The following is a 25,122-nucleotide window of genomic DNA, read 5'->3' as shown; positions in this document are numbered from 1 at the left end:
GGTGTTCAGATGATAGGAAGAATTAGAATGGTTCTTACGTTTGTTCAAATGCTGTGATAGCATCTTAATCCCAGAGGACTTTGGGTAGGAGGTCATCCACCCTCCCCTGGTACACAGTCAGGAAGGCTTTACTCCACTCCCCAGGCTCCAACCCGGAGTAATTCTTCCCAGACCTATTTTTCCCCAAGAGCTTATCAAGAGAGATTCTGTCTCCAAGAACATCCATGTAAACAGAGTGATCCTAATGGTCATTAAACCCTACCCAGGAGCCAGGCCAATATCTCATTTAAACCATAAATAGGGATACCATCTTCTTTCTACAGATGAGGACATGGAGGCTCAGAGAGGTTGAGTGACTTGCCCAGGCCACACAGCCAGTAAGTGGTGAAGTGGGCTGTGAACTAGGGACTGCCTGACGTGAAAACCCAAGCCCTTGGCGCAGGCTGCCTTTAAAACTCTATACAGAGCACCTTCAGGCAAGTATGCTCCTGATGCCTGAGCCAAGTGACTCATCATCCTCTTTGACTGAACATCAAATAACATTCCCTCCACATAGCCAGGGGGACTAACGTTGGCTTTAATTACAAGTCACTCAGAGTTTCACTCCTTTCTAATGAGTGCCACCACGCCCTCCAAACTGCTGAATGCCATCACCCCAGGTGTGGACAAACAGGAAGAACTTCATCTGCCACCCACGATCACACACACTTCATCTTGCTGGGAACATGCTGGGCATTTCCCATCACATCCCCAGCCATTTTGCTGGTTTAAGCAGCCAACGGCTGAAATTTGAGAGGAGTAAATTCAGCCTGACCTTGGGAGGAACTCAAAAGATTCAGAACCAAGGCACGATGGGGAGCTCTCAGGGGTCTGCAAGTGTCTTCAGTGACACTGGGCAGGCCAAGCCTGATGGTTCCTTGTGGGGATGTCTGGATCAGTGCTGCTTAGGGTGTGCCAGCCATACACTCGGGCCAGTCTCAGAACTGTTTCCAGGATGCAAACCTGGAAACCCTTGGACAAATGTGTAGTGCTGGTAATTCTTTTATTTTTCCTATGTAATTTGTTCTTCAAATATTTATTGAAATTTTCCTGTTGAATCTAAAAAATGGTCGTTGTGTCTTTTAAACTTTCATTTTCTTGTTAACTCATTATTTTACCAGAATTTAGGTCTACGACTAATGGAAAACAAAACAAAACTGGTCATTCGCCGCAGGGAGTTTTGGAAATCCAATGTCAGATTCTAGCCACTGGGGAGTTGGATATCACCCCCTGGAGTCACCTTCAAGTCTAAAATCCCATGAAGAACTGAAGTTGGGCAGGGAAATCAGAAAGTGAAAATGAGGAATGGAGAAGTTTCTGTGCCACATTTGACATGACACTGAAACTGATCATGTTTGTGTCCCTCCTGCCCCTATATGATCTGGCACAACACCATTCAGTTTTACAGAAGATGAAACTCAGTGTGGTAGCCTGGCTTGCCAGAATACACTGTTTCTTAGCAGCTCACACTTCCATCCACAGGCCAGGTCTCTGCCCTCCTAGTTCAATCCCTCACCCCAGTCCCTTATTTTTAAGGCATATAAAGGAAACCAGAGGCAGAATCAAGTCAAAGCTCTTTTATTATCACTCACATTATTTCATAGCAAAAGGAATGTAGCAAACGGGTCAGGATTGTACATAAAAAAAAAATCTAGGTTTGTAGAGGTCATGTTATTTACATATGGGAGCAGGGCTGTCCTGGCATCAGGCGCAGCAGCTGCACTTGTCCGATGCCCCTTTGCAGATGCAGCCCTGGGCACACTTGGCACAGCCCACAGGGCAGCAGGAGCAGCAGCCTGGAGACAGAAAGGAGGCAGCAGAGGTGAGTACTAGGGACACAGGGAAGGATTCCTGCTCTCCCTGGTAAGAATCACTGAGGAGGCGACAACTTCCATGCAATGGGGCATCCCCAGACTGCTTTACTTCCCCTGAGGATGATGTAGAGGACTTGGGGACAGGCTGGAGGACAGTGAGGGGGTAGAGGAAAGAGAGGATCCCACTTACTTTTCTTGCAGGAGGTGCATTTGCACTCTTTGCACTTGCAGGAGCCGGCGCAGGTGCAGGAGTCACCTGTAAGGAGAAAAGACAGAGGTGAGAACGGTCCCTGGATACCTGAACGCGGGACGGCGTGCTAGGAGCCCGGGGCCGAGTTTCTCTGCCCACAACCAGTTCCCAGGAACTTGAGCCAGCCATTAACTCAGATCTCCTTAATGGTAAAAAGGGGGCTCCGAATAACCTAGAATGGAGAGAAAGACACCCCAAAACGCTTTGGGAAGGAGCAATTCCTGCCCTGAAATTGAGTGATCAGAGAAAGAAAAAGGGGTCAGAAACTGCTTCTCTAGCGCTACAGGGCATCCCCAGCCCCTTACCGGCGGTGCAGGAGCAGTTGGGGTCCATGGCGAGCTGAAGAGGCGGCTGGAGTCGGGACACGGCTGCACGCGAACTCGCTGGGACTCGGAGGAGGCGTGGTGGAGCTAAGCGCCGCGAGCTGTGTTTATAGTTGGAAAGAGCCGGGGCGAGTGCAAAAGCCCCGCCCTGGCCCGGCGCCGCCTGCACAGGCCCCGCGCTGAGTCACTCGCTGTTCCCGGTGAAACACCAGACTGCGCTCATGGGGCCGGGCGCACCCGGCTCTGCACACGGGCCGCGGCCGGTCAGTTCCCCGAAGCGGGCCCACGTGAGCCCGGGGCTGGGTGCAGCGAGAAGACGTAGTGTACCCGGTCAGGTGCCCACACCGCGCGCCCAGCACCCTGCCCCTTGCCCTCCGCCGTGTGCACAGCTGCCCTCCCCACTGTCCTGTACTTTTGAAGCTGAGCTGTTAGGGCGCAGGTGAAAGCGGGACTTGGGAATGCTGTTTGCACGGTAAACCTGTTGAAAGTGCAGACAGGTTACAACTCTGTAGCAGTCAAGGCTTAATAATTGTGCAGCATCATAATAAACCCATGGGGTGGTTACTGGTGACGTATGCGTTGCATGTTGAGTGCTTTAGCGTGCAACAGGGACTGTAGAAAGTGTGTCGTGTGTGAGATGTCACTTAATCTTGTAACAACCCATAAGATAAGGACTCTCCAGTATTCTTGTTGTAGAGAGGAGAAACTGCAGACGCAGAGAAGTTACTTGTCCAGGGTCACACAGCTAGCGAGTGGCAGAGTGCGGTGACTGCCACCAGGCCCCAGCAGATGCTGACGGCCCTCTGACATAGAGACATCAAGGAGGGAGGATAAGGGCAAGAAGCCACAAGCTTGGTCTCAGGAAGCTCAGGGGCTAGGGGAACAGAGAGGAGGAGACCCTGTCCAGCCTGGGAGAAGGTGGGCCGTTGCCTGGGGTCTGAGGGTAAGAAGGTGTTTGCCAGGCAGGGAGGGGAAGGATTTGTGTTCTAGCTTGGGGAGGAAGGAACTAGCAGGAGCTAGCTGAAATGGCTCTGAGACATTTGGAAGGGGAAAACCCCACAAGAATGTTCTTCCCCTGCGGAGGCTGAGGGGGAGAGCCCAGATGGCGTCCACATGCCTGTCTGGAGAGGCACATCCTGTTTCGCTGCCTGTATGTGTCTGGCGCTGTGCTACTGTCTTAGGTCACCAGCCTCGGACTGCCCAAAGTGTGTCATGCTAGCAGTCAGGAAGTGGTTACTGGAAGCTTCCTGGAAGACTGAGGGAGTACAAGTTGCTGCAGTGGGATTTAGTGAGGTGGTGGGCGGGGGAGGACAGGCTGTCCTTGCAGCTCTTACTGTAAGCTCAGATGAACCGTCACTTCCTCTGGGGACCCTGTCCTGGGCCCCATGCCAGTGGCTGCCAGTGGAAGGTGCTGGTAAACACCCTGTTCTTTCCCCTGCTGGCACTTTCCAGGCCTGTGGTATGTATTAACTGCGGTGACTCTTGGACTGGTGTCTCTGCTCTTCCTCACCAACCCCTGATCACTGGAAATTCCAAGGGCAGTCATTGCTCCCCTGCTCTGGAATTGTGTCTTCATCTCCCAGCACAGGGCCACGTTTGCAGTCAATGCTTAATAAATATTTGTCAAATGAATTAATGGGGGTAATGCCCTGTACTGTTCCTCCCTTCCCAGCCCCCACCTTGTATGAAGGCCAATTACAAAATGAAAACAAACAACTCTTCACCACCCTGGAACCTGTGTGCTCACTTAAGTAAAAAAACCAAACAGGGCAGGAGGGGTGAGCTCTCAGATGGACTAAATTCCAGTGATCACTCAGCCACTCACTTGCTCAGCGACCGTGGGGCAATTACATGCCTGGACTCTTCTGAACCCTGGTTTACAAATCTATCAAATGACTGGGTTGTGCTAGAATTTATATCCAAATATCCTCTGATTTTACAGCCAACCTCTCTGAAATCTCATGGTGTCTGGCGACCCCGTGGATGAGAGCTCTCTGGGCAGTGGACTGATTTTTTTGTTGTTATTTAGGTATGCACACATTATATACCAAATCCCTGTTTGCTAATAACTCAGATGGTCACCTCTCCACTCAAGGCAAACAATCCAACTCTGTGAAGAAACAGAAGGGCTCTGAGCCTGAGCTGTCTCCTTTGAATCACTTTGACTCTATGAGGGGTGGGAGGGATAATGATTCAGGGAAGGTGGAGCAGGCCACAGGCCTAGTCTGTTCATCTCCATGCCCCCAGAAGCCTCACAGGTGTGGGCCGCCATGCCCAGACTATTTTACTTATTTTTGAGGCAGAGTCTCACTCTGTTGCCCAGGCTGGAGTGCACTGGCACAATCTTGGCTCACTGCAACCTCCGCCTCCCAGGTTCAAGTGATTCTCCTGCCTCAGCATCCTGAGTATTTGGGATTACACGCGCCACCACCACACCTGGCTAATTTTTCTATTTTTAGTAGAGATGGGATCAGTTGGCCAGGCTGGTCTCGAACTCCTGACCTCAAGTGATCCACTCACCCCAGCCTCCCAAAGTGCTGGGATTACAGGTGTGAGCCACTGCACTGTACTTGGGACAGAGGTGAAGCGGGAGGACCCACCTGCACATTTGCATCCTTGACTTGGCAGGGGATGAGGGAGTAAAACCAAGCAACATTGGATAAGGAAAAACATCCCCTGAATATCTGGTGTGAGTCATCAATGTGAGATGATGATGTGGCCCTGGGCTGCATTAGGAGAGGTAGCCCATGTAGAATGAGAGAGGTTATGTTTTTCATTCTCCTTTTAACTGCAGGGGTGGATATGCATAGGTCTGCTGCCCAGCCATCCACTCATCCTTCCCCTGTGATGATATCCTTGGTTTTACTTTGAAGAATCGCCTCTCTTCATTCCCAGTCCACATGGTTTTGATGGAGTAGGTCCCATCTGTGAGCTCCTAGGCCATTCCACCTACCTAGTCACAGTGATTGTCTCTGATTGGGGCACACAGTCATGAACCAAAGAGAATCAGTGATACTTTTGCTGGGAATGTTGGGAGAATGGCAGATACTCTTTCCATCTGGACTTGAACCTGAGACAATGTGAAGCTGATTGAGTTTCTAAAGCGTTTTGGCTTTGTGAGAAGGCCCGAAAATAAAACAATCACAAAGGAAATGGAGCCTGACAATATCTTGGAACACCTGGATCCAGCCATGCCTGAAGCCAATCATTTCCTTTCTGCTTAAATTATTCTAGATGGAGTCCTAACTGGCACAGTTGAGCAGACCTCCCTGCCCGGAGGGCTATGTTCAGTGTTGGGCTTCAGTTGTCCAGAAGACAGCTGATCACAGGGGTCCTAAGGCCCAAAACCCTATCATGTGAGCATCAGCTGAGAGAGGTAGTTTCAATATTGAAGGGAACAGTTACCTTCAAATATTTGACAATGGTTGCCCCAGTTATCTACAGCTATGCAACAAATCACTCACAATTTAGCAGCTTCAAACAACCACCATTTTATTGTCCTTCCTGGGTTTGTGGGTCAGGAGTTGGAGCAGCACTCATTTGGACGATTCTTTTGTTTCATGTGATATTAGCTGAGGTCACTTGGTGCTGCTCAGTTGGTGGATGGGCTGGTCTGGAGAATCTAAGATGGCTTCATTCCCATGTTTGGCACTTGGGCAGGGATGGCTGGAGGCTGGGCTCAGCTGGAATTGTTGACCAGAGCTCCACATGAGGCTTCTTCGGCATGGTTGGCCGCAGGGCAGTTAGGCTCAGGTCACATAGGTGAGCGTCTCAAAGATGACAGTGGTAGCTGCAAGTCTCTTAAGCCCTGGACCCTAGAACTAGCACAGGTCGCTTGAACCACGTTCTATTGGCCAAGCAGTGGCAGAACCTGCCCAGATTCAAGAGGAGGGAACCAAGACCCCCTGTCTTGAAGGGAAGAGTGAACGAATTTCAGGCATGTCTAATCCGCTGTAGTAGTCATGGAGAATAACATTGAGCACTTGCTCTGAGTCAAGACTTGTACTAAGAACACTATGAGTTTATCTTACTTAAAGCCTAACACCGCCCTATAAGGCAGATGCTCTTATTATCTCCATTTTACAGATGATGCACTGAAGAGTTATGGGATCTGTTCAGGGTAACACAGCTTGTAAGTGGCAGAGCTGGGATTTGAACCCATACCTACATGTTTATGTCATGCGGAAAAGAGGAAATTAGTCTTGCTTTCTGTGGTCCTAAGGGCAGAATCAGGACAATCACAGTGGGTGGGGTAAGGTTACAGGAATAAAGGTGTGTTCCAGGTAGAAGGGTTTTTCCCCTCCTCCCCTCCCCTCCTCTCCCCTTTCCTCCCATCTCCTTCCTTTCCTTTCTTTTTTTTAAAGGCAGGGTCTCAGCTCTGTTGCCCAGGCTAGAGTACAGTAGTGTGATCATGGCTCACTGCAGCCTTGACCTCCTGGGCTTAAGGGATCCCCCCACTTCAACCCTCCTGAGTAGCTGGGACTATAGGTGTGTGCCACCATACTTGGCTAATTTTTGTGTGTTTTTTTGTAGAGATGGGGTCTCACTATGCTGCCCAGGCTGGCCTCGAACTCCTGGACTCAAGCAATTATCCCGCTTCAGCCTCCCAAAGTGTTGGAACTATAGGTGTGAGCAACTGCTCCCAGCCAGAAAGGACTTTCTTGCAAGTAGAGTTGGTTATGAGTGGAAGGGACCGCTTGGGAGATAGTTCCCTGTTATCACAGCAGAGGCCAGCAGATTCTAGCATTAAATAGGAGGATAGGAAGAGGTTAGTTTCCTTCTTCCCCAGGAGATTCTGTGACTCAGTGGCTCCCATCACACATACCATCAATCTGCTCTTTGTTCTTCCTTCTACAGCCCCTGCCTTCATTTTGGAGGTGTATTAGTTATCTTGCTGCATTACAAATTGCTTAGCAGCTTAAGACAACACACATGCGCTATTTCATAGTTTCTGTGGGCAGGAATCAGACAACGGTTATCTAGGCCCTTTGGCTCAGGATGTCTCGTAGATAGCAATCTAGGTGGCAGCCAGGGCTGTGGTCAAGTGTCAGCAGGGACAGGATCTGCTTCCAAGCTCCCTCATGTGGTTGTCGGCAGAATTTGGTTCTTGGTAGGCTACGGTACTGCGGCTTCCTTCCTAGTCACGTGGGCCCCTCCACAGAGCATCTCACAGCAGGACAGCCACTGAGAGGGCCAAAGAGAGTGCAACAAGGGAGGGAGCAAAAGAGAAGTCATAGTCTTTTATATTTTTATATTTATTTATTTGAGACAGAGTTTTGCTCTTGTTGCCCAGGCTGGAGTGCAATGGCAAGATCTGGGCTCACTGCAATCTTCGCCTTCTGGATTCCAAGCAATTCTCCTGACTCAGCCTCCCGAGTAGGTGGGATTACAGGAGTGCGCCACCACGCCCGGCTAATTTTGTATTGTCATGGCCTTTTATTTTTTCATTCTGAGCGAAAGCTGATACTAAATTTATTCAAGAGGCATCCAAGGCATGGGATCTCAACCACATGGCCCCCAAATAGTAATATGATAGCAGCCCAGGGCAGGATACTGTCCCCTTCTCTCCCCTGCCACATGGGGAGGAAATGAAGAGGAAATTTTTCATTTTAAAACATCAGAAAAATTAGACCAGGTGCGATGGCTCACACCTGTAATCCCAGCATTCTGGGAGGCTGAGGCGGGAGGAACACTTGAGGTCAAGGAGTTTGAAACCAGCCTGGGCAACATAGTGAAACCCACGTCCCTACAGAAAATTTTTAAAAGTAGCCGGGTGTGGTGGTATGCACAGGTAGTCCCAGCTACTTGGAAGGCTGAGGTGGGAAAATTGCTTGAGCCCAGGAGGTTGAGGCTACAGTAAGTTGTGATTATGCCACTGCACTCTACTCTATTAAAAAAATAAAATAAAATAAATAGGCTAAGCGTGGTGGCTCACACCTGTAATCCCAGCATTTTGGGAGGCCAAAGTGAGTGGATCACCTGAGGTCAGGAGTTCAAGACCAGCCTGGCCAACATGGTGAAACCCCTGTCTCTACTAAAAATAGAAAAATTAACCAGGCATGGTGGTAGCACCTGTAATCTCAAACACTCAGGAGGTTGAGGCAGGAGAATCACTTGAACCTAGGAGGTAGAAGCAGGAGAATCATTTGAACCCGGGAGGCAGAGGTTGCAGTGAGCCAAGATTGTGCCACTGTACTCCAGCCTGGGAAACAGAGCAAGACTCTGCCTCAAAAATAAGTAAAACAGGCTGGGCACAGTGGCCCACACCTGCAATCCCAGCACTTTGGGAGGCCGAGGTGGGCAGATCATCTGAGGTTGGGAGTTTGAGACCAGCCCGACCAACATGGAGAAACCCCATCTCTACTAAAAATACAAAAAACTAGCCAGTGTGGTGGCACATGCCTGTAATCCCAGCTACTCAGGAGGCTGAGGTAGGAGAATCACTTGAACCTGTGGGTTGGGGTGAGCCGAGATTGCGCCATTGCACTCCAGCCTGAGCAACAAGAGCAAATCTCCATCTCAAAAATAAATGACTAAATAAATAATGAGAAAAATTATACCATTGACAACCTACAGTCAATCCAGATGAAGGTTTTCATTCTAGAAGATTGTTTCCATATAGTAGAAATCCTCCTTGTAAATTTTCACTTTTCTCAGTACTCTCCGTTGTTCTATAAAATAGGTATTTCTCCCTTTCCCAAATTATTTGGAAAACAACTTCCTCCCTTCTTTTTTTCTTCCAATATTTGAATTAAGAAGTCATCATCTTTTGTAACATAATCATGGAAGTGATCTGCATCCCTGTTTCAGTATTCCATTCATTAGAAACAAGTCACTAGGTCGAGGCTGTACTCAAGGGGAGGAGATTGCACTAGGGCATGAATACCAGAGTCTGGCATCACTGGGGCCATCTTCAAAGCCTGGCTACCAGTGGGCAAAGGCGCTGGTATGTGTGTAACTTCGGGCTCTTTGTATGTGCTGTTTCCTTTGTCTCGGAGACTGTCCCTAACCCTTTCTCTCCCTCATCTGTTAGGTCTCCGTTTAAAGGCAATTTGCTCAGGAAAGCCTTCCTGGAACCCCAAATAGGCCTAATCCCTCTGTTACAAGCACATCCCTTCTTTGTAGCATGTATTGCAATTACAGTTGCCAGTAAGAAAGCAGTTAACACTTTTCTTTTTATTTATTTTTAATAGAGATGGGGTCTTGCTATGTTACCCAGGCTGGTCTTGAACTTCTGGTCTTAAGCGATGCTCTCACCTTGGCCTCCCAAAGCACTGGGCTTACAGGTGTGAATCACCACTAATCTACCCAACCTGCTAACACTTTTCAATATCATACATCCTGTGCCACGTGTCCAATTATTTGCACATGTGAACTCCATCCTTTTGCTAGCCCTGAAAGATGACTCTTATTATCCACATTTGAACTGAGGTTCAGAGAGGTTAAGTAACACTGCCACAGTCACTCATTAGGAAAAGGCCACACCAGGCAGTGGAGCTCCAGAGCCTGAGAGCGTGGCCTTCTGCCTCTCAGCCTCTCCCTGCAGCCTGTGCTGTGTGTGGCTTTTGTTTAATCCTTGTCTTCCTGCGAGGCTGTGGGCTGTGTCTGCTGCGTTCACTGTCTTAGCTCTGGCACCCGGCACTGTGCCCCGCTCTTGGTGGGTGCTTAATAATGCAGAGGAATGGAAATAATCGGATCCTGCCAGGAGCTGGAAGGAGACTCTGTGAAGGGCGAGGCCTGCCTTGTGGAGAGCCATCCTGGAAAACCTGAAGTCAGGGAGAAGCTAAATTCCTACTGCATCATCCCTTCCTCACCCATTTGGCCTCAAGTTTCCTTCTCTGTCTTACCTGTCCCCAAGCCCTATGCTTCTGCTGTTGCCCCTGCCATGCCACAGCCTTCTCCAAACACACGCTCCAGGTTTTTGTTCCTCTTCTACCAGCCCCCAAACGCTCCCTCCTCCAAGGAGTCTTTTCTGAGCCCCCAACCTGATGGCATCTCCCTTCTTCTTTTTTTTTTTTTTTCTGAGACAGGGTCTCACTCTATCACCCAGGCTGGAGTGCAGTGGTGCTGTTTTAGTTTACTATGGCATCAACCTCCCAGACTCAAGCAACCCTCCTGCCTCAGCCTCCCAAGTAGCTGGGACCACAGGCACGCCCTAGTAAGCCCAGCTAATTTTTAAAGGCTTTTTGGAGAGACAGGGGTCTTACTGTGTTGCCCAGGCTGGTCTCAAAGTCCCGGCCTCAAATGATCCTCCCGCCTTGGCCGCCCAAAATGCTGCAATTACAGGCATGAGCCACTGTGCCTGAACCATCTCTCCCTTCTTAAAGCCCCCAGAGATTTTGGGTTGCATCTCCCCTCCCTCCCTGAGCTTCAGTCTTCCCATCTATCAAATGAACACAGCCTACGTGCCTTGGCCTGGACTTTTCTTCCAGCTCTAAAGCATCCAGGATTCCACTCAGGTTGTCCTTGCAGTGTTCTTATCCTCCCCATCAGTCTGCGAGCTCCCTGAAAGGCAGAGACCATTTCTTTTCGTGTATCCCCAGTGACCAGCAGAGGGCATGGTGACTTTTGGACATCCATAAGTATTTTTGAGATGAAACGGTGTGGAGGGCTGGGTTGAGATGCAGACTCAGTGGATATGTACGTCTCCTGTGCATGCTCAATCCCATGCAAAGCCAGAAAAGGTCATTCATTAAAAGGCTGGATGGAGGAGATAAAAAAGAACGCAACCAGTGAAAAAACAAAGTTGGAGGACTCACACTGTCCAATTCCAAAAGTACAATAAGCCACAGTAATCAAGGCTGTGTGATACTGGTACAAGGACAGGCATAGATCGCTGGAACAGAATGGAAAGTCTAAAAGGAAATCATGTGTATGGTCAATTGATTTTTGACAAAGGTCTCAAGACAATTCCATAGAGAAAGGGTAGATTTTTAAACTAATGATACTGAGACTACTGGATATCCACATGAAAAAAAAAAGAAATTAGATTTTCACCTCAAATTATACATGAAATTAACTCAAAATGGATCATAGACTTAAATTTAAGAGCTATAACTATAGAACACAGAACACCTAGAAGAAAGCAAAGGAGAAATCTTTACGACCTTAGGTTAAGCAAAGAGGCCTTAGATGAGATACCATAATCACAATTCATCAAGGAAAAAATAGTGAGTTCTTGGTGACTCTTCTCCAAGGACACTAATCCTATAGTTCCAGGGCCCCACCCCTGGAACTTCATTTAATCTTAATTACCTCATTATAAACCCTGTCTCCAAATACAGTCACATTGGAGGTTTGGGCTTCAACTTGCATTTTGTCGAGGGGACACAAATCCACAGCACACAGTATAGTAATAACAACTATTGTCTTTCATTATTTAGCTTTGTTTATTTTTTTAAATTGTAAAATACGATGACATAAAATTTGCCATCTTAAGGATTTTTAAGTGTGCAGTTCAGTAATGATGAGTGTATTCAGATGGTCTGCAACCCATATCCAGAACCCTTTTCATCTTGCAAAACTGAAACTCTATACTCATTAAACAACTCTCCGTTCCCACCTTGTATTAGTCTATTTTCACACTACTATAAAGATACTATCTGAGACTGGGTAATTTGTAAAGAAAAAATATTTAATTGACTCACAGTTCCGAATGGCTGGGGAGGCCTCAGGAAATTTACAATCATGGCAGAAGGCAAAGGGGAAGCAAGGACCTTCTTCACAGGGTGGCAGGAGAGAGACAGAACAGAGGGGGAACGGCCAAGCACTTATAAAACCATCAGCTCTCATGAGAACTCACTCATTATCATGAGAACAGCCTGGTGGAACCGTCCCCATGACTCAGTCACCTCTTCCAGTCCCTCCCCTGACACGTGGGAATTACAATTCGAGATGCGCTTTGGGTGGGGATGCAGAGCCAAACCATGTCACCCCTCCATTCAGCCCCTGGCCACTTCCAGCCTACACTTACACCTGTCTCTATGTAGATAATGTAAGGCCGGTTGCCTCGCTGGGAGCCGAATGGACACGCCCTTCTCTCTCCATGCCGGAAAACTACGTCACCATTCTGAGCACATTACTCAGCATTTGCCCTCTCCACGCGGGCTCCCTGTACCGGTTTCCGCATTCTAATCTCAGCCCTGCACCCGCCGAAATTTTTAAAAAGCCTGCCAAAGACCTGCCCTATGGCAAGCTTGCCCCGTACATCCTCGACCAGCCCCTCGTCCGTGCCCGGTCCCTTCATATCCAATGAAATTACCTCCTCTTTGTTTCCCCACAGTCAATCAGCTACCTCCACTCCCTATAAAACTCCACACCCCAAGAAAAGAAGCGTGACTTCTCCGGCCCCTCCTGTCGGACCGTAGAACCTTGCCCAGGAGCTAATTAAATTTCTTTATTCCAATAACTGGCCTCAGTTGCCTCATTTAAACCTCAGTTGCTTCATTCAAACCTTACAGACAGACTATAACTGCTCTTGGTGTCTCATATGCATGGAATCATACAGAATTTGTCTTTGGGTGACTGGTTTATTTCACTCAGCATAATGTCCTCAAGGTTCGTCCATATTGTAGCAGATGTCAAATTTCCTTGCTTTTTAAGGTTGAATAATATTCCATTGTATGTATATAGCACACTTTATTCCTCTGTCAATGGACATTTGGGTTGCTTCCACTTTTTGGCAATTATAAATAATGCTGCCATAAACATATGTATAAGAATATCTCTTCAAGACTCTGCTTTCAATTCTTTGGGTTGTATCTGCAAGTGGAATTGCTGAATCATATGTAATTCTTTTTTTTTTTTTTTGAGACGGAGTTTCGCTCTTGTTACCCAGGCTGGAGTGCAATGGCGCGATCTCGGCTCACCGCAACCTCCGCCTCCTGGGTTCAGGCAATTCTCCTGCCTCAGCCTCCTGAGTAGCTGGGATTATAGGCATGTGCCACCATGCCCAGCTAATTTTTTGTATTTTCAGTAGAGACGGGGTTTCACCATGTTGACCAGGATGGTCTCGATCTCTTGACCTCGTGATCCATCTGCCTCAGCCTCCCAAAGTGCTGGGATTACAGGCGTGAGCGACCACGCCTGGCCCTGTAATTCTATTTTTAACTTTGAGAAATATACTTTTCCACAGCACTGCACCATTTTACATTACGACCAGCAATGTACAAGGGTTCCAATGTCTCTCTATTCTGGCCAACACTTTTTGTTTTTCTGATACTAGCCATCTTAGCGTATATGAGGTGATTTTGCCTTGCTTTTTTATGCTTTTTGTAATACAAGACAAGCCAGAAGCAAGAAAATGACGCATGCTTAAGTTTAGGGGCCTACCCTTTAGTTAGACAGCCTATGTTCAAATCCTGTCTATACCACACCATTCTAGCTGTGTGTCCTCATGCAAATTTCCCCAACTCCTACTGCCCCATCTGTAAAACTGTAAAATGAAGTTAAAAATCATACTGATAGCCTTGGCAACACGGCAAAACCCAGCCTCTACCAAAAACAAAACAAAACAAAACAAAACAAAATTAGCCAGGCATGGTGGCATGCGCCTGTAGTCCCAGCTACTCAGGAGGCTGAGGTGAGAGGATTGTTTGAACCCTGGAGGTCAACACTGCCTTGACGGCATCACTGCACTCCAGTCTGAGAGGGAAAAAAAAAACAAAAACCCTGTCTCTAATCCAGCACTTTGGGAGACTGACGCCAGTGAATCACTTGAGCTCAGGAGTTTGAGACCAGCCTGGGCAACACGGTGAAACACCGTCTCTACAAAAATTAGCCAGGCATGGTGGTGCATGCCTGTAGTCCCAGCTACTCAGGAGGCTGAGGTGGGAGGATCACCTGAGCCCAGGAAGTCAAAGCTACGGTGAGCCATGATTGCACTACTGCACTCCCACCTGGGCAATGGAGTGAGACACTATCTCAAAATAAATAAATAAAATCACACTGAGAGTTGTAAGGCTCAGGTAAGATAATGAACTTAAAAAAACTTCGCACAAGGTAATCTTAAATTTATCAATGTTTTGTTTCTTATGTAAAGGGTTATTTCCACTCTAAAGTAATAAACATTCTCCTATTTTCCCTCTTCTAAATTATTTTATAGCTTTGAATTTTCCTTCTAGGTGTTTATGCCAATTGCAATTTATTCTTTATATGACATGTAAATTGTTCCAACACCTTTCACTAAGTAGTGTGTACTTTCCCACTGGTTTGATCATCTCTTACTTCTAGCAACACAGCGGTTTGTTTTCAGACTGTCCTCCGTCCAGTTGATCCATTCCTGACCCTCCACCACTTTCCAGAGTTTTGGAATGAGTGGTGCTAGCAGGTCAGAGCAAGCTCCCTTTGTTGTTCCTTTTCAGAGCTGGCTTGGCTTTCCTTGCATTCTCTTTTTCTAAACTCAGCCTGTTAGGTTAAAAAAAAAAAAGTCCCGGTGAGCTTTTGAATTAACTGTCCACAGAAACTAACTTGGAGGGAAAGTGACGTGTTCACAGCATTGTATCCTCTTACTGGGAAATTTTGTCTCCCAGAATTCATTTCTCCCTTCTTAGCTCACCCAGGTAAACCTGAGTGTTCTCTTTCATCAAGGACTGGATCACAACCACTATGGATAAAAGCTCTTATTACCCCCTACTTCCCCTTGAAGACAGGAGGGGCTGGAGACAAACTGCCAAACGAGATCTGAAAGGGAACCGAACAATGTGCTTTCGGGAAACAGGCTATTCAGGGTGGTGACCTTGGGAATGCAGCTGACAGTCAGCCAAGACAAGCCCCCTGGGCCTCCTGGACTTCTCCAATAACTCTGAAAACAGGCAGCTTTGCAGGAGCAACTAGAAAATCCCCAAATTCACAGGCACTGTGGGCTAGGGGCTGGTCTTAACTAACCTATAGTTTAGTTTTAGCGGACAGTTAATTCACAGGGCCTACAGGCTAGAAGCTGGCCTTAACTCCCCCTAATTCCAACATACAGATAAAGAAAATGAGGTTAGGAGGTTGGAGAGGGACAAACCTAGATGGGCCTGGTCTCTTCTATTTCTCCAGACTTGAACTTGACTTAGCAGGAGGGTGGGGTGCCATCTGAAGGTGGGGGAGAATGCACTCTGTCCCCGGGCTCCACCCCAGCCCCAAACAGACCAGCCAAGTCTCAGGGTTTCACTTTTTTTTTTTTTTTTTTTTTTGAGACAGATTCCTGCTGTGTCACCTAGGCTGGAGTGTAGTGGTGCCATCTCACTACAACCTCCACTTCCTAGGTTCAAGCAATTCTCCTGCCTCAGCCTCCTGGGTAGCTGTGTTTACATGTACACACCATCATGCCTGGCTACTTTTTGTATTTTTAATAGAGACGGGGTTTCACCATGTTGGCCAGGCTGATCTCGAATTCCTAATCTGAGGTGATCCACCCACCTCGGCCTCCCAAAGTGCTGGGATTACAGATGTGAGCCACCACGCCCAGCCAGGGTTTCACTCTTAACTGGGTGGCTCCCTTGAAGTGGGCTCCCCTACTGCTCCACATCCTTCCCTGATTTAAGGAGAGACCAGTCCTTGGGGAGGGGAGAGGGCGAAAAAAAAGAAGAGACCAGTCTTTGGCTCATGCTGTTCATGGGATTTATTGTCACTCCCCCAAGGTCAGCAGGGGAAGGGGACACCAGCCACACCTCACCACGGTCATAGGTGGCACTGAGCCACCTGGCACTATCTCCACGTGCTTCACACGGAGGGGTGCATCCTCACTGGCAGCAGCTGCACTTCTCTGCCTCTGCCTCGGCCCCCTCTCCACCTTTGCACACACAGTCCTTGGCACACTTTTTACACTCTGCAGGGCAGCAGGAGCAGCAGCCTGCAGATAAAATGGGAGATGCCAAGTCTGGTGCACACCCCCTCCAATCGGTCCCCATCAAAGGGAAGGGAAGGGTGCTGGGTGGAGAATCATTCTCGTTCATTCAGTCAGGGCTGGTCTCAGCCCCCTTCCTAGTCTCACACCTGCTTTGACTCAGCATCTATGTCTCAGCAGCGGCATCCTGCATCATTGCAGGAGAGGGATACCCAGGAAATAGACCAGGGCCCTTTGGATGGATGCCAGGGAGTCCTGGGGGCTGCTGGACTAGGTTGGGTGGGTACTAGGCCTTAAGGAGAAAGCATCACAGGGTAAATGGCCTTGAAAGGGGCCTTGAAGGATAAACTTGGGAGGGGCAGATATGGTGCAGGTGTAGGGGGCCCAGGAAAGCCTTGGGGATGGGGTGGGAACCTGTGTCTAGTCTTATACATAGGGAAGAAGGGAGCCTTCCTCCCACCTCTTACTCCCTGTGCATATTACACTGCTGTGAGCTGGGTAAGATTTTGAGGAGGTCAGATTGAGCGGATCCATAAGGCCTGAAAAAGACCAAGGGACTGGAACTCCGGAGCTGATCCCCAACCTCACTAATGGCTTCCCTGGGTTTTAAGGGTTTTGAAGGGTGGGGCAGGAAAGGCTGGACCAGTGTAGTAGTCCTCAATCCCAGCTGCAATTTATAGAGCGTCCCACGCCTAGGCCATCAGTTTCTGGGAATGGGGCAGGGGCATCTGTATTTTAAGGTCTGCCCAGGTGGTTCTGTTCCACCAAGAGTCAGAAACCACAGGATCGGTGCCCGCATCCTGCGTGGTGAGACACCGATTCCGCGGAGCAGAGGGGGCGGCGGCAGAGGGGAGGGGTCCCCGCACTCACTCTTCTTGCAGGAGGTGCATTTGCATCCCTCGCACTTGCAGGAGTCCGCGCAGGTGCAGGAGCCACCTAGAGAGGGCGACGCCACAGGAAGGGTTAATGTGGACAAACTTAGGGGTCCCCACGCCTGTCACGAGGAGATAGGGTGCCAAGTCTCCCTGGTCTCCGCGACACAGGCATGCCCGCCCTTCACAAGGTGAAGAATAGGGAATCAGAAGCCCGTCCCCCAAGTGTCCTTGAGCGAAGGTGCAGGGCGTGCAGTTCTTTGCAGGTACAGGGGCGTGCCGCGCCGCAGGATGGGAGCGGGGACGGGGGCTCACCAGAAGGGCAGGGACAGGGCTCAGGGTCCATGTCGAGGCGAGCAGCCGCTAGAGGCGGTGAACGGGCTTCTCCAGGCAACTGGACGCGCGGCTTGGCTAGTGGAAGCAGGTGGTGAGGCTTTTATAGCCCTGGGCGGGGGCGCGCATGCCAAGCCCGCGGGGCGCCCGCCCCTGCGCACTGCGCCCGCTCCTTCCGTTTGTGCGCTCGGGCCCGGCGCACGCACTGCGGCATCTGTCGCCCGCTCCCGCCGCGTGTGTGCACAGCTGGTGCCCGCTCTCCCACGCCCCCGCGTGCGCCCCCACTCCCACCCCACAGCAGCATGCACGGTCCATTTGCCGCCGCCATGCGCGCGCTGCCAGCCCACTCCCCGCGTGGGTCCCACAGGGGACGTGGTCGCTGCAGCAGCTGCCACCGCGAGCGCGCACGTATCATCCGCGAAAGTGGAGGGGAAAGCACTTTACGTATTTCCCAGCCCTTCCCTGACTCTCATCCCCTTCATTCTAGAATTCTCCAGGGAGCCAGATCTGTTCAAATGGGTTGCTGAGCTGGGGGCAGAAAGAACCCCCTCACATTGAGCCCGACCCTGACTCTTGCATCCTCCGCGTGCCACTGGCAAGGGGCGTATTCCATTTCCCCGCTGCCTTGCCTGGCATCTTCAGATCCTTGACTCCTATCCCTCCATTATACAGATAAGAAAAAGTGAGGCCAGAGAATCGGGGATGTGCGTAGGTCCCAGAATGAGCCTGAGGCCACGCCAGGCCTAGAACTCAGAACTCAGGTACCTAGAGGGATTGTCAGTGGGGGGCATGTTAAAATCAGGGCAGCTCCGTGAGATTTTTCTGTTTGTAAAAAGGAGGCTGGAAGTGGTGGCTCACACCTGTAATCCCAACACTTTGGGAGTCCCAGGCGGGAGGATCGCTTGAACGTAGGAATTGGAATCAGCCTGGGCAACATGGTGAGACCTGCTTTTATAAAACTTTAAAAATTAGCTGGGTGTGATGTCATGCACCTGTAGTCTCAGCTACTTAGGAGGCTGAGGCAAGAGGATTGCTTGAGCCCAGGAAGTTGATGAGGCTGCAGTGAGCCTTAACACACCACTGCACTCCAGCCTGGGTCACAGAGCAAGACCGTCTCAAAAAGAAAAGAGCATCTAGGTAAAATAAGATTAATCAGTGCTTATATTAATATAAGGGATCTGGGTGCAAAGTGAAAGGAAAAGAGGTCTAAGCTGCCAAGGAGAATCATTTGTGACTGAGCAGGGTAGTGCAAGTGAGAATGAGACCCCAAGAAGTGGAGAAGAGAGAGGTCATTGCTCTTCAAAAGGGAGAGCCATTCAGGGGCCTAGATGAAGTTTGGGGGACAGCAAAGAAGGGACCAGAGCTGGGAGAGGATCTCTGTAAAAGGCATTTTAAAAAATGTTATTGTGGGCCGGGCACGGTGATTCACGCCTGTAATCCCAGCAATTTGGGAGGCTGAAGTGGGCAGATCACAAGGTCAGGAGATGGAGACCATTCTGGCTAACACGGTGAAACGCTGTTCTTACAAAAAATACAAAAAATTAGCAGGGCGTGGTGGCGCACACCTGTAGTCTCAGCTACTCAGGAGGCTGAGGCAGGAGAATTGCTTTGAACCTGGGAGGTGGAGGTTGCAGTGAGCCGAGATTGCACCACTGCACTCCAGCCTGGTCAACAGAACGAGACTCTGTCTCAAAAAAAAAAAAAATGTTATTGTGAAGTGTGTGACTATCACTGTCTCTGCTGTCCCTCTGAGACTTTCTGAAAATCTGCCTTGCTTGCCAATGCTTTCAGATTAGAGGTTGTGTTTCCGGGTAGGTGGAGCCCAGCATTAAGATGGCTCCCAAGGCCGGTGGCTCACGCCTATAATCCCCATGCTTTGGGAGGTCAAGGCAAGAATCACTTGAAACCAGGAATTTGAGACCAGCCTGGGCAACATAGTGAGACCCCATCTCTACGAAAACAAAATAAAATAAAAATTTTAAAAACTAGCCAGGAGTGGTGGGAGCACATGTGCCCCTAGCAACTTTGGAGGCTAGAGTGGGAGGATTGCTTGAGCATGAGAGTTTGAGTCTGCAGTGAGCTATGATCATACCACTGAACTGCAGCCTGGATGACAGAGCAAGGCCCTGTACCTCCCCCGCAAAAAAGATGGCCCCCAAATGAAGGCAGGGACAGAGGAGGTGTTTGACAAAGAACCAGTCACACCTGAGTAACCTAATAAGGAAATTCATCCTGAAATGAGAGTTTTTAAAGCAAAGCCCTGGGCAGGGCGAGAGCAGCTGTATGCTGTGCCATCACAGGAGAGGGGTACCCACGCCAATCAAGGCTAACCAAGGTCCAAAACTGAGCCCTGTATGGAGAGTTGGAGGCTGTATTCAAGTGTAGGCTCACACTGACAGCGGAGGTTCCAGCCACCGGACAGTTGGTGTCCTTGCTATATGTCTCAATGACTGGAATATCAGATTTCAGAGTCTGCCAACTCTAGCATCACCCAGTCACTCGTTTCTTTGCTTTCATTTTGCCTAAGGGCACTCTTGAGGGACTGTGTTAAGGAAAATATCGTCTCTTCCCCGGAGCACAAGGTGCGTGGTTTCAAAAGCAAAAGTTTCCCAGCGCCACACCTCCATCCACGCCCCCATCCAGGAACGTAAAGTTCTTTGTCTAGGTTTCCCGCAGGCTAGGCAGAGGAATCCAGGTGGGCGTCTTTGTCCAAAAAGCCCGCAGAAAGCTCTGGGAGGAGGGGGCTCTGTTGCGGGTTAAAATCCACTGCTCCTTACCTTTACGGATATCCCCTCCGGATTCCTCTCCCACAACAGCGTGGGAGCGAGCTCTCTCTTTTTCTCTCTTTATGCCTAATAAATTGCTGCTTCTGTAAAACTCTTTGGATCCATGATATTTATTCCAATGGTAAGCTCACCGCGCCTCCGGGGCCCGTTCCCCATTCTTTGGGGTAAGAGAGGCCAAGGACCTCGGCCTGGGGAGTTGGGAGTGTCTTCCGGACGCCGCCACTCCCTTCCCCGGCTACACTCTGGCCTCTAATTTCCTTGGCCTACGCCCTGAACCTCAGGCCCAAACCCTCAGGGCTTCTGTATCTAAGACCTTCAGGCTTGGGATGCACTCAACCGAAGCTGCATCCCCCCAGTCTCCCTCAGGCCTCTCCGCTTTCTTTGGGATTGAGGCTTCAGCCCTGCGGTAGCAACCTCCCTCCTGCCCCAAGAGTGGCAAGGATACTGCGGGGTCTGAAAACCACAGCATCTTTCTGATACCCCCTCCCCCTCATCCTCCATGTGGCCTCAGTTCTCAGCCTCCACGAGGAGCATGCAGTGTGGGTATGTCACTCCAGGAGGGCCCTTTCTCCCCTACCTTTATCCCCTCTGACCTCTTGTTAATTCTTACAGCTCGAAGTTATTTTGTCTATTTTTCCGTGGCCTGTGATTCTCCTTCCCCAGATATCCATGCAAGTCACTCCCTTCTTTCTTTACTTCTAAGTCTTTTCTCAAATCTGCTTTCTCTGTGAAGCCCATCATGATCACACTATGTAAATTGCAGCACATGCCTCAACGCCCCAGTGCTTCTCATCTCCTTTGCCTTGTTCTGTCTTCCCTTTTTCCACAGCATTTAACATTTGCAAACAAACTAAATAATTTACTTATCGTAATGATTATATGTTGTCTGTCTCCTGCTAGAATTTAAGCAAGGAGGCCCAGCGTGGTGGCTCACACCTGTAATCCCAGCACTTTGGGAGGCCGAGGCAGGTGGATCACGAGGTCAGGAGATCGGGACCATCTTGGCTAACACAGTGAAACCCCGTCTCTACTAAAAATACAAAATATTAGCCAGGTGTGGTGGCATGCACCTGTAGTCCCAGCTACTCAGGAGGCTGAGGCAGGGAGAATCGCTTGAACCTGGGAGGCAGAGGTTGCCGTGAACCGAGATCACGCCACTGCACTCCAGCCTGGGCAAGAGAGTGAGACTCTGTCTCAAAAAAAAAAAAAAAAGAATTTAAGCAGGAAAGAGCAAGGATCATTGATTGTTTTTGTTCACTGGTGTCTCTGAAGTGCCTGTAACAGTGCCCGGTACATGGTAGACATTCAGGACTCAGTTACTTGATGAGAGAATGAATGAATGAGTCTGAGGTCATGCTAGTTGAGTTTACAGTGTGACTCTGCCGCTTAATAGTAATATGGCAGCCAGGCATGATGGTGTGCACCTGTAGTCCCAGCTACTTGGAAGGATGAGGTAGGAAGATCATTTGAGCCCAGGAGTTCAAGGCCAGCCAGGGCAACATGGCAAGACCCCTTCTCTCTGTAAAGCAAACAAGCAAATACCATAGCCAGTTACCAGCAAGGGCAACTTAACATTTCTGTGCCTTGAGTTGCTCAAGGGTAAAATGGAAATAATAGTAATAATAATAATAGTTCCTACTTAATAGATTTGTCAGGGACTTAAATGGGATGGCATTGGGAAAAGACTTAGAGCAGAGTCCACATTGATTCTCACTATTTATGAATGAAGAGGTCAGGCAGGGACTCTGCAGGGAGCCTGAGTTCCTAAAGCTCCTGCTTGACACCCAGTCGCATTGTTGGCCTCAGCTCTGTGCTTCCTGAAACACAGTCACCTGTGGCCTGTAATTGATACAGTACTGCAGACGTCAGCATAGGCCACCTGAGTCACAGACATCAGTCCTCAATCTAGGCCTTGCACCCAATCCTAGAGCTTCCTGCAAGAAGGGAGTTCACAGAAACTTTTATTTTTTCAATTAGACTGGGGTCAAGAGGCAAGACCAGTAGGCTGAGGGGTGGAGATCACTCAAGGTCACACTAAGGGATGGAAAATCCCCAAATGATCTCAGAAAAAAAGCAAGGAACCCAGCAAGTCCCACACTCTGATTGAAATTGGTCCAGTGCAGGATTAAGACTGTTGCATTGTTCTCAAAGAGTTTCCCAATTTACTATCCTGGGACTCAACAATTGGCTAGGATTTTAGGAGCCTGGGTAAACAGTATACAAAGAGAGTTTGCAAATGCAAACATATAAATAAAGTCATTTCTTGGAGAAATCTGGATTTATGAGTAGAATGAATGTTGAATGAACAATTTTGTGCACAGGGCAGCTGAAGCTAGAGAAAGGGCACGGGTGTAGGAGTCCCATGGTTTCCAGTTTCAGCTTGTCTAGTAAGTGGTGTAGTGAACTCAATGAAGCCTCTCCCCAGGTTGTGCCCCACTTTTCACATGGGTTGATCAGATGACTGCTAGTGCCTACTATGGACAACGTCTTCTACTTCCTGGGAGTTTACCATGTATCAGGTACCATATAGAGCACCGTGGGGAGCTAATCTCATGTTATCTCACTGACTTCTTCACATATTATCTCATTGATGCCTTCCAGTTACCCTATGGCAGGCATTGTTAACTCCGTTTTGTAGGGAAGAAAATTGAGGCTCAGAGAGATTCAGTGGCTTGTCCTGGAGGCAGATCCTGGACTTAAATATAAGTGCATTACTCTTTTTTTTTTTTTTTTGAGACGAAGTCTTGCCCTGTTGCCAGGCTGGAGAGCAGTGGTGTGATCTTGGCTCACTGCAACCACTGTTTACTGGGTTCAAGCGATTCTCCTGCCTCAGACTCCCAAGTAGCTAGGACTACAGGCGTGCACCAACATGACCAGCTAATGTTTGCACTTTTAGTAGAGACGGGGTTTCACCATGTTGGCCAGGATGGTCTTGATCTCCTGACCTCGTGATCCACCCGTCTCGGCCTCCCAAAGTGCTCGGATTACAGGTATGAGCCACTGCTTCCAGCCCTAAGTGCATTATTCTTCAGACTGCCCTGATGTCTTTAATTCAGTCCACTATGAATTCTATTTATTAGGCATGCTACTTGCTAGGCTCCTGGATAGTTGACAATGTTTTGATACCCCAAGTAAACTTTATGGAATTGCAGAACCTTCAGGTCTGCAGCAAAGAAAGTCATCCTGCCTCTTCTCTCTACCCACAAGGCAGGTCGTCAACTTCTGGAAATGCCCCATTCAGGCCCTACATGACCTGCACCAGTCCTGACTCAGCCCACAGCCTGGCCCGTGATAGTGTACGTGGTCTCCCACACAAGAGGACATCAAAACACTGACTTTAGGCCAGGCCTGTTTGCACACGCCTGTAATTCCAGCCTTTGGGAGGCCAAGGTGAGTGGATCACCTGAGGTCAGGAGTTCAAGACCAGCCTGGTTAACATGGTTAAATCTTGTCTCTACTAAAAATACCAAAATTAGCCCAGGCACAGTGGTGGGTGCCTGTAATCCCAGCTATCCACAGTGGTGGTGCCTGTAATCCCAGTGCCTGTAATCCTCAGCCTCCCTGGGATGCTGAGGCAGGAAAATCATTTGAACCTGGGAGGCAGTGCAGTGAGCTGAGATCGCACCACTGCACTCCAGCCTGGGTGACAGAGTGAGACTCCATCTCAAAAGAACAAAAACAAAAAACAGGGAAAAAAAAAACAAACCAAAAAACCACACTGACTTTAGACCTCTCCGTGAAGGTGGACTCTCCATTCCAAGCAGATCCTAGCCTGAACCAAGTTCCGTTCCACAACAGCAGGGGGCCCAGCACTTACCTGGAGGAGACCTGGGGCAGTCACCGCAGGAACTAGCTTCTGGGCACCTAAATTCTTTCAAGTCTTTTGTAACTTTGGCTTCCCAATTGTCACTGGATTATTGATGCACCAGGATCTTACCCTCAAGTTGGCAAAATGTCCCTCCTCCTCTGTCCTATCCTTTGTGGAATCCTAACTAAGGAAAAGGAGTCAGACTGGTGGGACCAGGGGAAAGCAAAGAGATAAAGCAGATGAGCTCTAGGTCTACGGTCTACCTTGGCTCAGGACTTATGGACCTCCTGTGCAGATAACGTACATAACTTGCATGTTTCCCGCTTACCATCAAATGCCTCGATTTACCAAACGCCCCTGCGGATGGAAGAATTCAAGGTAAGCTCCCTGCTGCATTGGTGTTATCAGTCAGCCCAATTCCATTCTATCAAATCCTCAGCAAGCCTTTGCTTCCTTGCAGCCGGCTCCTCTTCTGCTGCTTTTGCCAGTTGCTCCCTGGCAATGTATTTTCATACTTTTTTAAATAAATCTGCCTTTCTTTATCTACAACTGTCTTGGTAAATTCCTTTACCTCCGTGTCCCCGGTGCAGATAGCTGTTGCTCACCTATGACATCCTTGCTCCTCTTACACCAGAGTTTGAGTAGGGATCCTGAGATTCTTTCTGAAAACTCATGTCATGAGTACCATCTGTGTTATTTTAGCAGATGAAGAAACTCAGAGACAGCATAGCTTTTGTCCAAAGTCACACAGCAAAGTTGTAATGAAGCCAGAACTTGAACCATGTCTCTTGACTCCAAGCCTGATTCCACTGGTCTAGCTTCCCAAAGTGAGATGATTGTAATTAAAAATTATTCTCTTTTCAGTTCTTGATGAATCTTCCTGGTTGCTCTAAGGAGACTCAGCTTGGAGCTAAGATGTCTTCCGTGCCTCTCCTACACTGGCCCAGCTTTCTCTCTCTCTCTCTCTCCTCTCTCTCTCTGATGGGGTCTTGCTCTGTCACCCAGGCTGGAGTGCAGTGGTACAATCATGGCTCACTGCATCCTTGACTTCCCTGGCTCAAGCGAT

General features: G+C 49.0%; 2 protein-coding genes across 2 annotated transcripts; both read right to left on the bottom strand.

The window, feature by feature from the left end:
• Positions 1-1,601: 1,601 nt before the first annotated feature.
• Positions 1,602-2,516, bottom strand: LOC105714050 (metallothionein-2). The gene is made up of 3 exons (XM_012447917.2): positions 2,409-2,516; positions 2,044-2,109; positions 1,602-1,835 (listed from the first exon to the last, which is right to left on the bottom strand). The coding sequence occupies exons 1-3, from the start codon at positions 2,434-2,436 to the stop codon at positions 1,744-1,746; spliced, it is 186 nt and encodes a 61-aa protein (XP_012303340.1). The 5' UTR covers positions 2,437-2,516; the 3' UTR covers positions 1,602-1,743.
• Positions 2,517-16,014: 13,498 nt separating this feature from the next.
• On the bottom strand, positions 16,015-20,335 carry MT3 (metallothionein 3). The gene is made up of 4 exons (XM_064382943.1): positions 20,240-20,335; positions 17,445-17,540; positions 17,128-17,193; positions 16,015-16,263 (listed from the first exon to the last, which is right to left on the bottom strand). Exons 2-4 carry the CDS (start codon positions 17,473-17,475, stop codon positions 16,154-16,156), a joined length of 207 nt encoding a protein of 68 aa, XP_064239013.1. The 5' UTR covers positions 17,476-17,540; positions 20,240-20,335; the 3' UTR covers positions 16,015-16,153.
• Positions 20,336-25,122: the final 4,787 nt, after the last annotated feature.

This window comes from Aotus nancymaae, unplaced genomic scaffold, assembly GCF_030222135.1.
Source record: "Aotus nancymaae isolate 86718 unplaced genomic scaffold, 86718_ANA_hifiasm-v0.15.2.pri h1tg000030l, whole genome shotgun sequence".
Taxonomy (NCBI): domain Eukaryota; kingdom Metazoa; phylum Chordata; class Mammalia; order Primates; family Aotidae; genus Aotus; species Aotus nancymaae.
The sequence above is the reverse complement of the archived record's forward strand: the minus strand, read 5'-3'. Positions and strand labels throughout refer to the sequence as shown.

Excerpts from the sequence above, each read along its gene's own strand:
- LOC105714050 (XM_012447917.2), bottom strand. The coding sequence starts at position 2,436 with ATGGACCCCAACTGCTCCTGCACCGCCG. Across the intron at positions 2,110-2,408 it reads CAACTGCTCCTGCACCGCCG|GTGACTCCTGCACCTGCGCC; the intron begins GTAAGGGGCTGG and ends TTCTCCTTACAG. Across the intron at positions 1,836-2,043 it reads ATGCACCTCCTGCAAGAAAA|GCTGCTGCTCCTGCTGCCCT; the intron begins GTAAGTGGGATC and ends TTCTGTCTCCAG.
- MT3 (XM_064382943.1), bottom strand. The coding sequence starts at position 17,475 with ATGGACCCTGAGCCCTGTCCCTGCCCTTCTG. Across the intron at positions 17,194-17,444 it reads GCCCTGTCCCTGCCCTTCTG|GTGGCTCCTGCACCTGCGCG; the intron begins GTGAGCCCCCGT and ends CGCCCTCTCTAG. Across the intron at positions 16,264-17,127 it reads ATGCACCTCCTGCAAGAAGA|GCTGCTGCTCCTGCTGCCCT; the intron begins GTGAGTGCGGGG and ends TTTTATCTGCAG.